Source organism: Anomaloglossus baeobatrachus, chromosome 3, assembly GCF_048569485.1.
Source record: "Anomaloglossus baeobatrachus isolate aAnoBae1 chromosome 3, aAnoBae1.hap1, whole genome shotgun sequence".
Classification (NCBI taxonomy): domain Eukaryota; kingdom Metazoa; phylum Chordata; class Amphibia; order Anura; family Aromobatidae; genus Anomaloglossus; species Anomaloglossus baeobatrachus.
In genome coordinates, this window is record NC_134355.1 from 278,989,992 (window position 1) to 279,004,653 (window position 14,662).

General features: G+C 49.3%; 1 protein-coding gene across 1 annotated transcript in view; it reads left to right on the forward strand.

Annotated features, from left to right (window-relative positions):
• LOC142297212 (uncharacterized) overlaps positions 1 to 13,118 on the forward strand; it is a 32,337-nt gene extending 19,219 nt beyond the window's left edge. The window contains 1 exon segment of the mRNA XM_075341475.1: positions 13,113 to 13,118. Coding sequence (XP_075197590.1) covers positions 13,113 to 13,118 — 6 coding nt within the window.
• Positions 13,119 to 14,662: the final 1,544 nt, after the last annotated feature.

A 14,662-nucleotide genomic window follows, 5' to 3' on the forward strand; every position in this document is an offset into this window, starting at 1 on the left:
AAAACACACGGCTGGATGGACGGGTCCCACAGATGGCTGTGGTGTTGGTGCTCCCAGCAGGTTGGTGGCAACTGCCTTTCCCTGCACCTAAGATGTCGGTGCGGTTCCAATGGGTTCCCACCGGTAACCCGCTCCCCGGCTTGGATATGGGCCGGAGGAGCCTCTTTTGCCCGCAGGCGCTGTCCCTGAGAAACGGTTGCCTTGGCGGTGGCGGTGTCTCTCTCACTCGGTTGGACGGTTGCCTTCTGTCGGGACTTGACTGTTTGGAAACCCAGGAGGTCCCCTTCACTAACGGATTTGGCAAATTCACGGCGACTCCTAGCCTTGCCGGGGTCCGAAAAGCCCCTGCCAGATGGTGCTGGCTCCTCTTTGTGTACTGGTCCGGTACCGCCAGGCCACCGCCCGTCCACGGTCCTTACGGTAGACTCCAATCGGCCACTCCTGCAGACGGTCACCACCGTCTGCCAACCTTGCTGATCTGTCAGGGCCACACACCCGGACCAACTTCAGGCTGCTCAACTACTACCTCCTTCTGCACACTTCCACTCCCAAACTCTATCTGCTCTGCACTCAAGCTCTCCCTGAGCTAAACTGACTACAGTTTCCTGCCTCCAGGACTGTGAACTCCTTGGTGGGTGGGGCCAACCGCCTGGCCCACCCCCTGGTGTGGACATCAGCCCCTGGAGGAAGGCAACAAGGGTTTTGTGTTCTGGCTTTGGTGTGCCTGCTGGGAGTGTGGGGTGTGTGGGTGTTGCGCTCTGTGGCCCCTGGCTTGTCCAGGGCGCCACATTCCCCCTTAGTTAAATGCAGACCATCCGCGGGCTGCCCGTCCATCACCGGTTTTATTTTCACCAACTAAAAAAGATAAAAAACGGTAACAGACATACAATTATAATAACATCTTCCCACATCGGGAGGTACTCTTACTTAAACTTTACTAATGGTTTTAAACGGTTATGGCTTCCGCTCTCTCCCACCCAAGCAACCTGGCCCTGATGCTGCCCCTAAGCAAACAGGCAGTACCCCTTTACCCCAGTCCTGCACAAGTTGCCCGAGTGGGTTCTGTCCTTTTCAGGGGACCCACGTCCATGGGGAACCCTTGAAACCCCCAGAGGATTGCCACCGGTTCCGGTGGTGGCTGCGCCCCAGCCTACTCCACTGCGGGCCCTTCCTCCAATCTGCCTCTCCGGAGGCAGTAACGGTGGAAGCTGTAACAACATTTTTATTTACATGCCACTAAGTTTGTGGTTGCCCTGCAAGTTCTCGGGCTTGTTCATAAGTAGTTTCTTATGTAAAGTGGTGAAGGGGGTCCCAACGGGGACCAGCTGCCGGCTACGAACGGTTCCAAATCACAGTTGACAATCAGGTAAATCTTCGGTTAATCATTTACTTATCATTCTCAAACTTTCAAACTTTAAAACACACACTGTGGTCCCAACGGGGACGGTGACAATGGCATTCCGCTGCCCTTTACTCCAACTCTTCGGTGTCTGCTGGGTGAGGGGACGCGGTGGACACCCGGGCCTCTTGGCTGCCCCTCAGCTTGGCATCCAGCGCAAACCACCCCCTCTCCCCACAGTGCCGGGTGTACTGCACCAGGTCGCCCGGCATCAGGTTACGGCCTGGGTGCTCCTCCGGCAGGTGGGCATTAACATCCCGCCGGGCTATGAATACTTCGGCCTCCAGGCCCGGTTCATATATGAAGCCAAAGCCCCGGCAGACATCAAACCGCCTCACCTGCCCTTCATACAGCGGGCCCCGGACACGGAAGGTTGCTTGTCTCAGGCTCTCTTTCTCCCGGATTGCACGGGCCACCAACTCCGCCTTCTTCCTTTCCCTCTCCTCGATTTCTGGGCCCAACGGTACTGGCTTCCTATCCCAGTACGGTGCTGCTGCGAGCTCCGGCGCACGGGTCGGGCCCCGCGAGACCTGGTGAACACTGCCCACTGCTGGTGATCTAGGCGGAAGGTCTCGCGGTGAAATTGGCCTTGGGCGCCGCCTTGCAGCGGCAACCCGGCGCAACCTCAGCCGAGGTGTAGGGGATGGGCACAGGGGCTTTCTTCCGCTGGGCCTTCGGCACGGAGCGGGCTATCGGCTTCTGCTTGGGGAATCTCTCGGGGGATGCCTCCAGTTCGGGTTTCGGGGCTTTCCAAGGTAGCACCTCCGGTCGGCTACGGGCTCCGGCTACAGGTCGGTCCGCCGGGGCGGACATGCTGGGTATCGCTACCAGTTGCGGTGGTAGCGGGCCTAGTGGCGGGGTCACGGCAGCCAGGACAGATGGCGAGGGAGGCAGTAGGGCGAGAGGGTTCAGACCGGGTCCCGCAGCCACGATGACCGGCCCACTAGGGGTACCGGGGCGTGGGTCACTCACTTCCTCCTCGCGTCTCCGCACGGTCGCTATGATCTCCGTCATGTCGGTCTCCCACTCCTCCAAGAGGAGCTGCATCTTGACCTGCAGCCTCTGATAGAGCTGCGCGGTCCGGATCTCCACCCACGCCGCTGTTCCAGGTGCGGGGGCTACGGTGCTTTGGGACGGCATGTACATCTTGCTTCCGTCCCCCTTAGTCTCTTTCCGGCTCCTCCTCTATCGGGGCGGGGTTTAGGCCTTCGCGCCTCCACTACTCGAGGAGACGCTCGAGCGGGAATGTTTCACGCCCAAGATGGCGGCTTTTCAAATTTTCCGGCCGGACACCTCCGGCGGTAACAAGGCGCACCTCTACCAGACGGCAGAGCGGTCGGATCCTGTTTGTGACGCCAAGATGTCGTGGGCGGAGGAGGGGACACTGCGCTCTCCCACTGCTCGGGTCCGGCTGCCGCTGCTGCTGCGGCCGCTGCTGCTGCTCGGTGGTGGCTCGAGCCATGGGCCGGATCCCGGGGACTCGAGCGGCGCTCCTCGCCCATGAGTGAAAAGGGGATTGATTGGTTGTGGCGGTTTTGATTATGGATATTGTCCGTGACGCCACCCACGTTTGTGGTGATTTTGGTGACACCACCGCTGCTCTAGATGGGGATCCCGGGAGCGGTGACTGGGAGCAGCTTTGTTGTTCTTTCTTCCCTACGTGGGTAGGGGGGTTGGTTGTCCCGGGGCCCGATGATGGGGTAGGGATGGATGGCAGGCAGGTTACGGGGCCTGGGAAGGTGCAGGGTCGCGGGGGCAGCGCTGTGCCGCACGGCACTGTGGTACTCACTCAGCCCAATGATGAAGACACAGTTCTCGGTAAAACACACGGCTGGATGGACGGGTCCCACAGACGGCTGCGGTGTTGTTGCTCCCAGCGGGTTGGTGGCAACTGCCTTTCCCTGCACCTAAGATGTCGGTACGGTTCCAATGGGTTCCCACCGGTAACCCGCTCCCCGGCATAAATATGGGCCGGAGGAGCCCCTTTTGCCCGCAGGCGCTGGCCCTGAGAAACGGTTGCCTTGGCGGTGGCGGTGTCTCTCTCACTCGGTTGGACGGTTGCCTTCTGTCGGGACTTGACTGTTTGGAAACCCAGGAGGTCCCCTTCACTAACGGATTTGGCAAATTCACGGCGACTCCTAGCCTTGCCGGGGTCCAAAAAGCCCCTGCCAGATGGTGCTGGCTCCTCTTTGTGTACCGGTCCGGTACCGCCGGGCCACCGCCCGTCCACGGTCCTTACGGTAGACTCCAATCGGCCACTCCTGCAGACGGTCACCACCGTCTGCCAACCTTCCTGATCTGTCAGGGCCACACACCCGTACCAACTTCAGGCTGCTCAACTACTACCTCCTTCTGCTCACTTCCACTCCCAAACTCTATCTGCTCTGCACTCAAGCTCTGCTTGAGCTAAACTGACTATAGTTTCCTGCCTCCAGGACTGTGAACTCCTCGGTGGGCGGGGCAAACCGCCTTGCCCACCCCCTGGTGTGAACATCAGCCCCTGGAGGAAGGCAACAAGGGTTTTGTGTTCTGGCTTTGGTGTGCCTGCTGGGAGTGTGGAGTGTGTGGGTGTTGCGCTCTGTGGCCCCTGGCTTGTCCAGGGCGCCACAGAAGCACGAAGCTGTCTAATTTGCCTTGGCTAGTTTTTAAAAATAGCTGTCTTTTTTTTTAAAAAAAAAAATACTATTTATTAAATTAAAGGGAATCTGTCACCAGGTTTTCCCCCACATAATCTGAGAGCAGCATAACGTAGGGGCTGAGATCCTGATTCCAGCTGTAGATTACTCACTGTGCTGATTAGTGTAGTTTTGATAAAATAACTGTTCAATCAGCTGTAGATTATCATTAGAGCACTACTTGGCGTGCTGCCAGGTAGTCCAGCATATTAACAAGCTATGTATAACTGCTAGATCTGCAGCAGAAAAAACATTGATTTTATCAAAATGACAGCAAACAGCTCAGTAAGTGACACATAGCTGGAATCAGGGTCTCTGCCTCTATATTATGCTGCTCTTAGATGGGGGCGCAAAAACCTGATGACAGATTTTCTTTAAACCAGCCTGAAAACACTTTTTAGTGTCACATGAATGACCCTAAAGGGTGAAAGTGTAAAACCCTGCCTATATGCCTGTTCTAATCTAAGCTTTCCCTCCTACATCAACTCTCCCTGAACTGCACCGAGCCAAGCATCGCACACCTCCAGGTCCCATATATAAGACTTGATTATGTGACACGGCTGGCCAATCACAGTAATGCCAGTAGCCAACATGGCTACAGCAATACTGTGAATGGCAGGCAATTTCCGCATGTTTAGTTACTGAAAAATGGCCGCAAAACATGCAGGGTGGGGACTTGAGCATGGCGCTCAAACACTCCCAATACTTGATCGATTATTAAGAGTCCTGATCACAAGATTGATCGATGGACTAATAAGTAGAGATGAGCCACCCCCCTGGCATTCGAGTTCGGTTTGGTTCGTCGAACGGAGGCCCAGTTCTTCGAACGGAGGCCCCGTTCGACGAACGTTCGACAAACCAGTCGAACCCCATTGAAAACAATGAGAGGCAAACACAAACACATAAAAACACATAGAAAACACCTTCAAAGGTGTCCAAAAAGTGACAAACAACTCCCAAGACATCACAAACACATGGGAAAGTGACAAGGACATATACTCATGCGAAAACAAAAGAGATGGAAGAGAAAAAAGAGGAGGAGACACAGATATAGGCATGCCATGCCCTTCGAAAACCATGTAAAACACCACAAGGGGACTCCAAGCAGAGACTCCCTTTTTTCCAAAAATTGGGCCACACACACCACTTCAGTGGCATCACTTGTGCCCCAATTGCAAACTGGATGTGTTGATTAGCATCAAGCACATTCAAAAATACGCCAGCCTCTCCCCAGGATGACACAGGGGTAGTAAAGTCCTTGCGGATCCATGACTTGTTCATCTTGTGAACGTTAGTCTCTCCACATTGTCACTGGACAGATGCGTGCGCTTATCTGTCAGCACACATCCAGCAGCACTGAAGACACGTTCAGAGACAACGCTGGCTGCGGGACATGACAAGATCTCCAAAGCGTAAGTGGCGAGCTCAGGCCATTTTTCAAGATTTGAAGCCCAAAATGAGGAAGGCTCCAGTTGCAAAGTTATGGCATCGATGTTCATTTGGAGATACTCCTGTATCATCCGCTTTAGCCATTGACTATGTGTCAGACTTCTTGTCTCTTGTGGCCTTGCATTGGATGGTCTAAAAAAATTATGAAACGATTTCATAACATTGCTGTTACCAGCACCAGATACGGTGTTGCTGGTATGGTTTGACTGATGATGACTCGACAGTCCCATGCTTGGCAAGTTACAACTGGGAGATTCGCTCCATGCACCACTGGTGTTTGTTGGAAAAGCCGAGCTAAGATTGAGTAACAGCCTCTGCTGATACTCCTGTATATGTGCGTCCTTTTCTATTGCAGGAATTATTTCTCCAAATTTGGACTTGTACTGGTGATCTAATAGTGTGGCAACCCAGTTTTTATCATTACTTCTAATTCGGACAATCCGAGGGTCATGTTGTAGGTAGTGCAGCAAGAAGGCGCTCATGTGTCTTGCGCATCCATACGGACCAAGTCCTTGCTGTGTTTGTGGCGGCAAGGTGATAACCGTGCTTCAATCCTCTGACATCTCCCCCCAACCTCGTTCAACCAAAATTTCACCAAGGACTCCCTCATCTGCTGAATCTTCCATGCCTATCGACAGTTCGTCCTCCATTTCTTCCTGGTCTCCTGCACCTTCCTCATAATTTTGGCTGCTACCATGCGCCTTTGTTAATCCCTCTCCCCCACCATCCCATGCCTGCCGCCTTGGTGATGCTGAACATCTGGACCTTGTAAATGTTGGTATCCCTTGCGCATATGAATCCTCTTGTACTTCCTCCCCTTCCTCTTGTCCCACCCCCTGACTCTGAATAGTGTTTACACTGTGTTCCAAACTATTATGCAAAAAATATTTTTTCATATTTTCCTAAATTAAAATTATGAATTGCAGTCATTGTTATTTTCCAGTCATCTACTATTCGAGTATAATTGAAATGTTTTTGATCAAACTGCCTATGAAAACAGTATATTTTTAAAAATAATAAACACTCAAAATGCACTCAAAATGCATGTTCCAAATTATTATGCACAGCAGAGTTTTCAACCTTTTTATTTTTATTTTGAAAAACAAAATGGTGAATTGTGAAATTATAAGCATTATCAGCTTATTACAAAATGAAATCAAACAGTTTTCAAGTCCAAACTTAATTCTAGGTGATGTTACATTTGCACATAGGACCCCTTGTTTGAAAGAAGCTTCTGAACTCTCTCGTCCATTGAATTTGTCAGTTTTTGGTTGGTTTGTGCTTCAATTGTTTTGCATGTGGACAGAATACCCTCCCAGAGCTGTTGCTTAGATGTGAACTGTCTCCTGCCATCATAGACACTCCTTTTGATGAGGCTCCAGAGGTTCTCAATGGGGTTGAGGTCAGGGTAAGATGGTGGCAACACCATACGTTTGTTCTCTTTTATGCCCATAGCAGCCAGAGATGCAGATGTGTTATTTTCAGCATGAGACGGTGCATTATCATGCATGAAAATGATCTTGCTGTGGAATGCACGGTTCTTCCTCCTGAACCATGGCAGGAAGGGCTGTTTTAGAAACTCCACATAGATTATGGAGTTCATCTTTACCCCTTCAGGGATCCTAAAAGGGCCGACAATCTCTCTTCCCATGATTCCAGCCCAAAACATTACTCCACCTCCTCCTTGTTGGCGCCTTAGCCGTGTTTTCATGGGGCGTCCATCAACCAGCCATCCTCCACTCCATCCATCTGGACCATCGAGCATTGCACTCATCGGTGAACAAAACAGTTTGGAAGTCAGTCTTCATGTATTGTTTGGCCACTGGAGCCGTTTCTGCTTGTGTGCAGTGGATAGAGGTGGTCGACAGGATGGCTTACGCACAGCTGCAAACCTCTGAAGGACCCTGCATCTTGTTGTTCGGGGGACGTTGGAGGCACCAGCAGCTTCAAAAACTTGTCTGCTGCTATGACAAGGCATTTTAGCAGCTGCTCTTTTAACCTGACGCAATTGCCTGTTGGAAAGAGTCCTCAATTTTTCCTTATCAGCATGCACACGTGTGTGCTGTGAATCAGCTACATACTTCTTGATTGTGCGAAGATCACGATGAAGTGTCTTGGCAATGTTGATTGTAGTCATGCCTTGACCTAAAAACTCTACAATTTGATGCTTCTCAGCAGCCGACACATACTTTTTCTTTCCCATTTTGGCAAAAAATGTAGGCTGCTTAATAATGTGGAACAGCCTTCTTAAGTAGTCTTGCCTTTATTTGGACACACCTGCCAAACTAATGTGCACAAGTATCTGCAATTGCTTTCAGTGACATAAAGAGCTCTGACACACATCACCAGCAATGAGTTTACATGACAAACAAATACATTTCTAACCTTATCACTCCGAAACTCTTTTTGCATAATAATTTGGAACACAGTGTAGAGTGTGCTCCAGCATGTATATGACTGGAATTGTCATGTTGATAATGGCATTGTCAGCGCTAAACATATTCACTGCCATGTCCATACTGTGCAGAAGGGTGCATAGGTCCTTGATCTGAGACCACTCCAGCAGCGTGATCTGCCCCACCTCTGCATCTCATTGGCCCAGGCTATACGTTATAACGTATTGCACCAGGGCTCGGTGGTGCAGCCACAGTCGCTGCAACATGTGGAGAGTCGAATTCCAGCGTGTCGGCACATCACATTTCAGGCGATGAACCGGCAGGCCGAAAGACTTCTGGAGCGATGCAAGTCGGTCAGCTGCGCCGGTTGAACGGCGGAAGTGAGCAGAGAGTGACCGTGCCCTGTGCAGAAGCCCATCTAGGCCAGGATAGTTGGTTAAAAATTGCTGGACAACAAAGTTCAACACGTGAGCTATACAAGGCACATGTGTCACCTTGCCCCGGTGTATGGCCGCACCCAGGTTTGCAGCATTGTCGCAAACGGCTTTCCTTGGCTGCAGGTTGAGTGAAGACAACCATTTACTAAACTCGCTCGCAAGAGCTGACCACAACTCCTCAGCTGGTGACTCTTATTTCCCAGTCATTTCAAGGTAAAGACCGCCTGATGCCATTGAGCTCTGCTGCCAGCATAGTAAGGAGGTGTGCGGGATTCCTTGTGCACAGTTAAAACGCGGGTGACCTGACCAGGCAGGCTTGGGGCAGAGGTGGAGGACCCAGATGGGGTTGAAGCGGCAGAAGCAGTGTAGGACGCACAAGTCGTGGGGACGGCAAGACTTGTACAGCAGACCCTTCTCCATCTCGCACCATAGTGACCCAGTGCCCAGTCACCGACATGTAGCGCCCCTGTCCATGCTTATTGGTCCAAGTATCGGTGGTGAAATGCACCCTGTCACACACAGACTTTCTCAAGGAAGCGGTGATGTTGTGTGCGACATGCTGGTGTAGCGCAGGCACACCTTTCTTGGCAAAGTAGTGGCGACTGGGCATCTGATACTGGGGCACTGCGACAGACATAAGGTCTCGAAAATCCTCTGTGTGCACCAGGCGGAAAGGCAGCATTTCTGTAGCCAACAGCTTGCAGAGGGTGAAAGTCAACCTCTCAGCTTTGTCATGGCTCGGAGGAAATAGCCTGTTAATTGTCCACATCTGAGGGACTGAGATCTGGCTGCTGTGCGGAGACGGTGTGGAGTAGGGTGTCCCTGGAAAACTGCTGGTCTGTGAGGAAAGTGCAGGCGGAAACATGATATTGCCTTCAACCAAAGTTGGTGCCCTCGATGTCTGAGAGAGCTGTACAACAGCACCTGTTTCCCCCCCAAAACAACTGATGATTACCTGCCAAGCAAACTGCCTGCTGTGGTTCAAGAGGTGGAAGGTCTGCGTAGAAAAACATGTGTGACAGCTGTCCCCACAGTCATAGAGGATGAAGAGTGCGTTGATGCAGTTGAAGGGGCAGACGGTGGTTGGCCCGCTCCGCTAGGACGCATTGTAGCACAGTGAGCTTCCCACTGGGACTTATGCTTGTTATTCATGTGACTGTTCATGGACGAAGTAGTCAAACTAATGAGTTTTGGCCTCTACTTACAGATTGGCGACAAAGCATACAGATCATATGAGTTGGGTGATCTTTTGCGATGTCAAAAAAGGACCAGGCTAGGCAACTATTAGAGCTCATGCGACCTGCAGAGCCACCCCGACTTTTGCTCAGAGGTAGAGTTGTGGATGAGGATGCAGTTGTTGACGTGCTGTCAGTACTCCGTCTTTGTCCAGGAAGGTGCAAGCTAACCTAGTCGTCAGTCTCATCCTCCTCCACCGCCTCTGCTGACCTTCTCGAGTGCCTGACTGTGGGTTGACAGTAAGTGGGATCTAGAACTTCATCATCAACCGTTGTGTTTGCACTCTCCTCGCCCTCTGACCTAACCTCTTCCTGTACTGACTGAATAGTTAAGTTGTCATTCCAGTCAGGTATCTGAGTCTCATTGTCATCAGTATGTTCCTCATAGTCTCCACCAAGAGGTGTTACAGTTCGCTAATGAGGGTTTACATTATGCTCAGAAACTTGGTCATCAGGGCCTGATTCAGACTCACAAAGCTTCTGGGCATCACTGCAGACCATTTCCTGGTCTGTACTCACTGTAGCTTGGGATCAGACCTCTGATTCCCAGCCTTAGTTGGACTGAACAGCTCTGCAGACTCATCTCTGATACACCATACTCTGCAGGGTGGGTGGAGACTTGAGAGCTGGGAGAAAGCAAATGCGATTGGGGTGACAACTCAGAGGACTGTTGTTTTTTGGATGTTGAAGTTGAGGTGGAGGAGAGGCCACTTGTTGGATCACTTGCAATCCATTCAAGCATGGTTTTTTTTTGTGCATCATCTACTTTTGTTACAGTAGTTCTGTTCCGTAAAAAAGGGAGCACATCGGATTGTCCATGGAAAGTAGTGGACATCTTACTTTTGCTTGAAGATGGCCTTTCTTCAGCAGATGTTACTGTAGCTTTACCACCTCCCCCACGGACACAAACTTTTTTCCCTCTCCAACACGCCTTTTCCCCTTTCCACCAGCATCTGTCCTTTTGCCACTCATTTTGTTTGTGACCAGATTGGACACTTCAAATGTCGTAGCAAAAATGGAGAGGCGGTGTACAATGCAGAGGTGGTCTAGCTTTATTGACAGCTCAAGAACCAACACTGACTATCCCTGACAATGCAACTATGGCCCTAAAACTGGCAGCACTGTTTGCTATAAAAATAGCGTAGCAAAAATGGGCAGGAGGGTAGAATGCAGAGGATGTGTACCTTGCTTGGCACAAGTGGGACACTAAGTTAGTATAGCAGACACTTTTTGGATGCCACTAAGGGGTACTTTACACGCTGCAACATTGCTACCATTTGCTAGCGATGTTGAGCACGATTGCACCCGACCCCGTCGCATGGCCGATATGTGGTGATTGCTGCCATAGCGAACACTATCGCTACAGCAGCATCACACGCACATACCTGTTCTGCGACGTCACTGTGACCGGAGAACCGCCTCTTTTCTAAGGGGGCGGTTCGTTCAGCATCACAGCGCCGTCACAGCAGCGTCACTGAACTGCCGCCCAATAGAAAAGGAGGGGAGGAGATGAGCGCCGAAAACATCCCGCCCACCTCCATCCTCCCTCCTTTTCCGGTGGACGCAGGTAAGGAGATGTTCGTCGTTCCTTCAGCATCACACATAGTGATGTGTGCTGCTGCAGGAACGACAAACAACCTCGTACATGCAGCAGCACCGATATTATGGAAATGAATGACATGTCAACGAGCAACGATTTTGCACGTTTTTGCGCTCGATGATTGTCACTCATTTGTGTTACACGCTGCGATGTCACTACTGGCGCCGGATGTGCGTCACTAACGACGTGACCACGACGATATATCGACAGCGATGTTGCAGCATGTAAAGTACCCCTAAAGACCACTTTACACGCTGCGATATCGGTACCAATATTGCTAGTGTGGGTACCCGCCCCCATCGGTTGTGCGACATGGGCAAATCGCTGCCCATGGCGCACAACATCGCCCAGACCCGTCACACTACTTACCTACCCTGCGACGTCGCTGTGATCGGCGAAACACCTCCTTTCTAAGGGGGGCGGTTCGTTCAGCGTCACAGCGACGTCACAGCTGCATCACTGAACCGCTGCCCAGTAGAAGCGGAGGGGCGGAGATGAGCGGGATGAACATCTGCCCACCTTCTTCCTTCCGCATTGCGGGCGGGAGGCAGGTAAGGAGAGGTTCTGCGTTCCTGCAGTGTCACACGTACCGATGTGTGCTGCCGCAGGAACGAGGAACAACTTTGTTACTGCTGCAGTAACGATATTAGAGAATGAACCCCCATGTCACCGATGAGCGATTTTGCACGTTTTTGCAACGATGCAAAATCGCTCATAGGTGTCACACGCAACGGCATCGCTAAAGCGACCGGATGTGCGTCACAAAATCCATGACCCCAACGAGATCGCTTGAGCGATGTCGCAGCGTGTAAAGCAGCCTTTAGTGTCAGCACTGTTTGCTATACAAATAACGTAGCAAAAATGGGCAGGAGGGTAGAATGCAGAGGTGGTGTACCTTGCTTGGCACCAGTGGGACAGTAAGTTAGTATAGCAGACACTTTTTGGATGCCACTAAGTGTCAGCATTGTTTGCTATAAAAATAGCGTAGCAAAAATGGGTAGGTGTGTAGAATGCACAGGTGCTGTAGGTAGCAGGACAGCAAAGGAAGCCTCAGTTTCTATCCCTATTTTCCAATGAAAAAATGCAGCAAGGACTTGTCAGAGCTGATGTAGCCAGACGCTGTTATCTAAAGCCCTGCACGCACCAAGTAGTCCCTAATCCCTAAAGCACTGTGTAGATTGCACTGTATGGCTATAGCGCACACACTAGCAGCAGGAGTGGGAGCGGTGACTGTCACCCACCCGCAGCAGAGAGATAATGGCGGTGACAGAGAAAATGGCCGGATCTTATAGAGCAAAGACATGTGACATGCACAGCCTATGACACATTCCCTTGCTTGTCTGGCAAAAATGCACTTTGCAGTGTGTGTCTCTGTGATTTGATGACAGCCTGGCCCACCCCTCTGTACGTGCGGTTAAGGGAAAAAAAAAATGGCAATCGGCATTCTTTCAGCACTCAGCAGCAACACTTATCTAAACCCCGTCCCCCCCGCACACTATACACTGAATTTTGATAACAGCGTGATTCACAGTGACTCACACTATTACAGTGAAAAGCCAGCTAGTAACTAGCTAGGCTTTTTGTTGATCGAACCGTTCTTGAACGTATTTCGAACTACCGAACTTTTACCAAATCGTTCGAGTTCGTCAAGCGACTCGAACACCCCCCAAAATCACTCGAACATGAAATTGGCGAACCTTGAACCTCGAACATCGCTCATCTCTACTAATGAGCAGTGCCAAACACGTTCGCTCCACTCATCACTAATCATTATGTTTAATAAATGTTTTGTTTAGCCATAATTTCGCTTACTATTAACCCAATCTGATGTAGTGGAATAATTCACGGAAGATTAGCACATATGTATCTTCAATATACAAATAAGTACCATAAATAACCTTTTTATGTACTTTTTCTTTAGGGATAAACCTTTGGAACCGTTAATGAGCTGATGCGATCATGAAAATAACCAAATAAAATTAAGTGGAGAAGCACCGAAAAGTAATGCACTCCCTAAGGGAGTCATCACTGAAACACAGCTGTTCCCTACGCAAGGAAAAGTGTCATGCCCTGTAAGTAACATGTCCTCAAGCAACAAACAGAGCAGTGTAATAGTGACTAACAATACAGTCATAGCTAAGCAATAAGGAATGAGCAGCAGTGCCATGTCTTTACTGACTGGCTCCTTGCCTCCTGCCGTTGACATATTGCTGCAGTCGTACCATGTCCTGGAATGGCCTAATTTATACAACTTTTCATTCTCAATGGCATGATATTTAACATCTCAAACAGCAATTAAATGTTTCAGTTGTCCAATAACATAACTGAATATTTACAGCACTGCTTTCCTGCCAGACTTTAGGAATTGCGTCTGAAATGGGGATTCATTTGAGCGTTCATGTATTCAAACAAGTTAGAAAAAAGGTCCAAACTTTTCTGTTAACTTCAAAGAAGCATGCCGGCTGTGTGCCTATATTGAGGGTTATTGGGCAATGAATCCTGAATATTTATATATAGGAATTGACCTGTTATGAATGTACATCACCAGCATAAAATATTCTATGGTACGTACTGTCCAAATGATGCAAGGCTCTCTGACCTTCTGACACCAGATTCACTTGCGGTCTCCACTGAGCGAGATACACTCATGACACCTCAATACCCACTAATTTCAGACCTAACAGACGGTATTTGCCAGGATCGACACTCTTATTTTTCTTAAATATCGGTACCACGTCAGCCATTCTCCAATCCCAAGGTAACAACCCTGTTACAAGACAGTCTAGCAAGATAATATACAGCAGTCTGTCAATTGCTAAGCTTAATTTCCTCAACATCAGTGGATGAATGCCATTTGGGCCGTGGAATTTGTCAATGTATAATTTACTTAGACGTAGGCATATTTCTTGTTGTGTGAAATTTGTTATATTGGAGGGAATTTGATTTTTGCCTTTTTTAAAGTTCCCTGAAACAGTCAGTTCTTTGGTGAACACTGATGAAAAGTGCCAATTTAATATCTCAGCGTTTTCTTTATCCATTATCCTTTTATAACCTTTTATGGGGCCAATGCCATCCTTTTTTTTTCTTTTTGGCATTGAAGTATTTATAACATTTTGGAATGTTTATTTTAATAGCTAATTTCTTTTTACATTTCCTATTAAGAAATTTATATTTCTCAAATGCAATTTCCGCATTCTCAGCCTTCAAGATTTTGCATGTCCTTTGTTTTTGTTTTATTATACTTTGCATTGTCTTATATATCCATAGTGTATTTTTATTCCTGGACATTTTATTACCAGAGAGTATAAGGTTTTCTACATGATTCTTGTAGTATCTCCTTAAACTTGCCCCATTTATGTTCGGTATCCCCAGTTACCATAACATTGTTCCAATCTACATGATTAAGCTCAATTTTCAATTAAGCTTAATTTTTTTTAAATCAGCTTTCCTAAAATTTCAGGTTTTAGCATT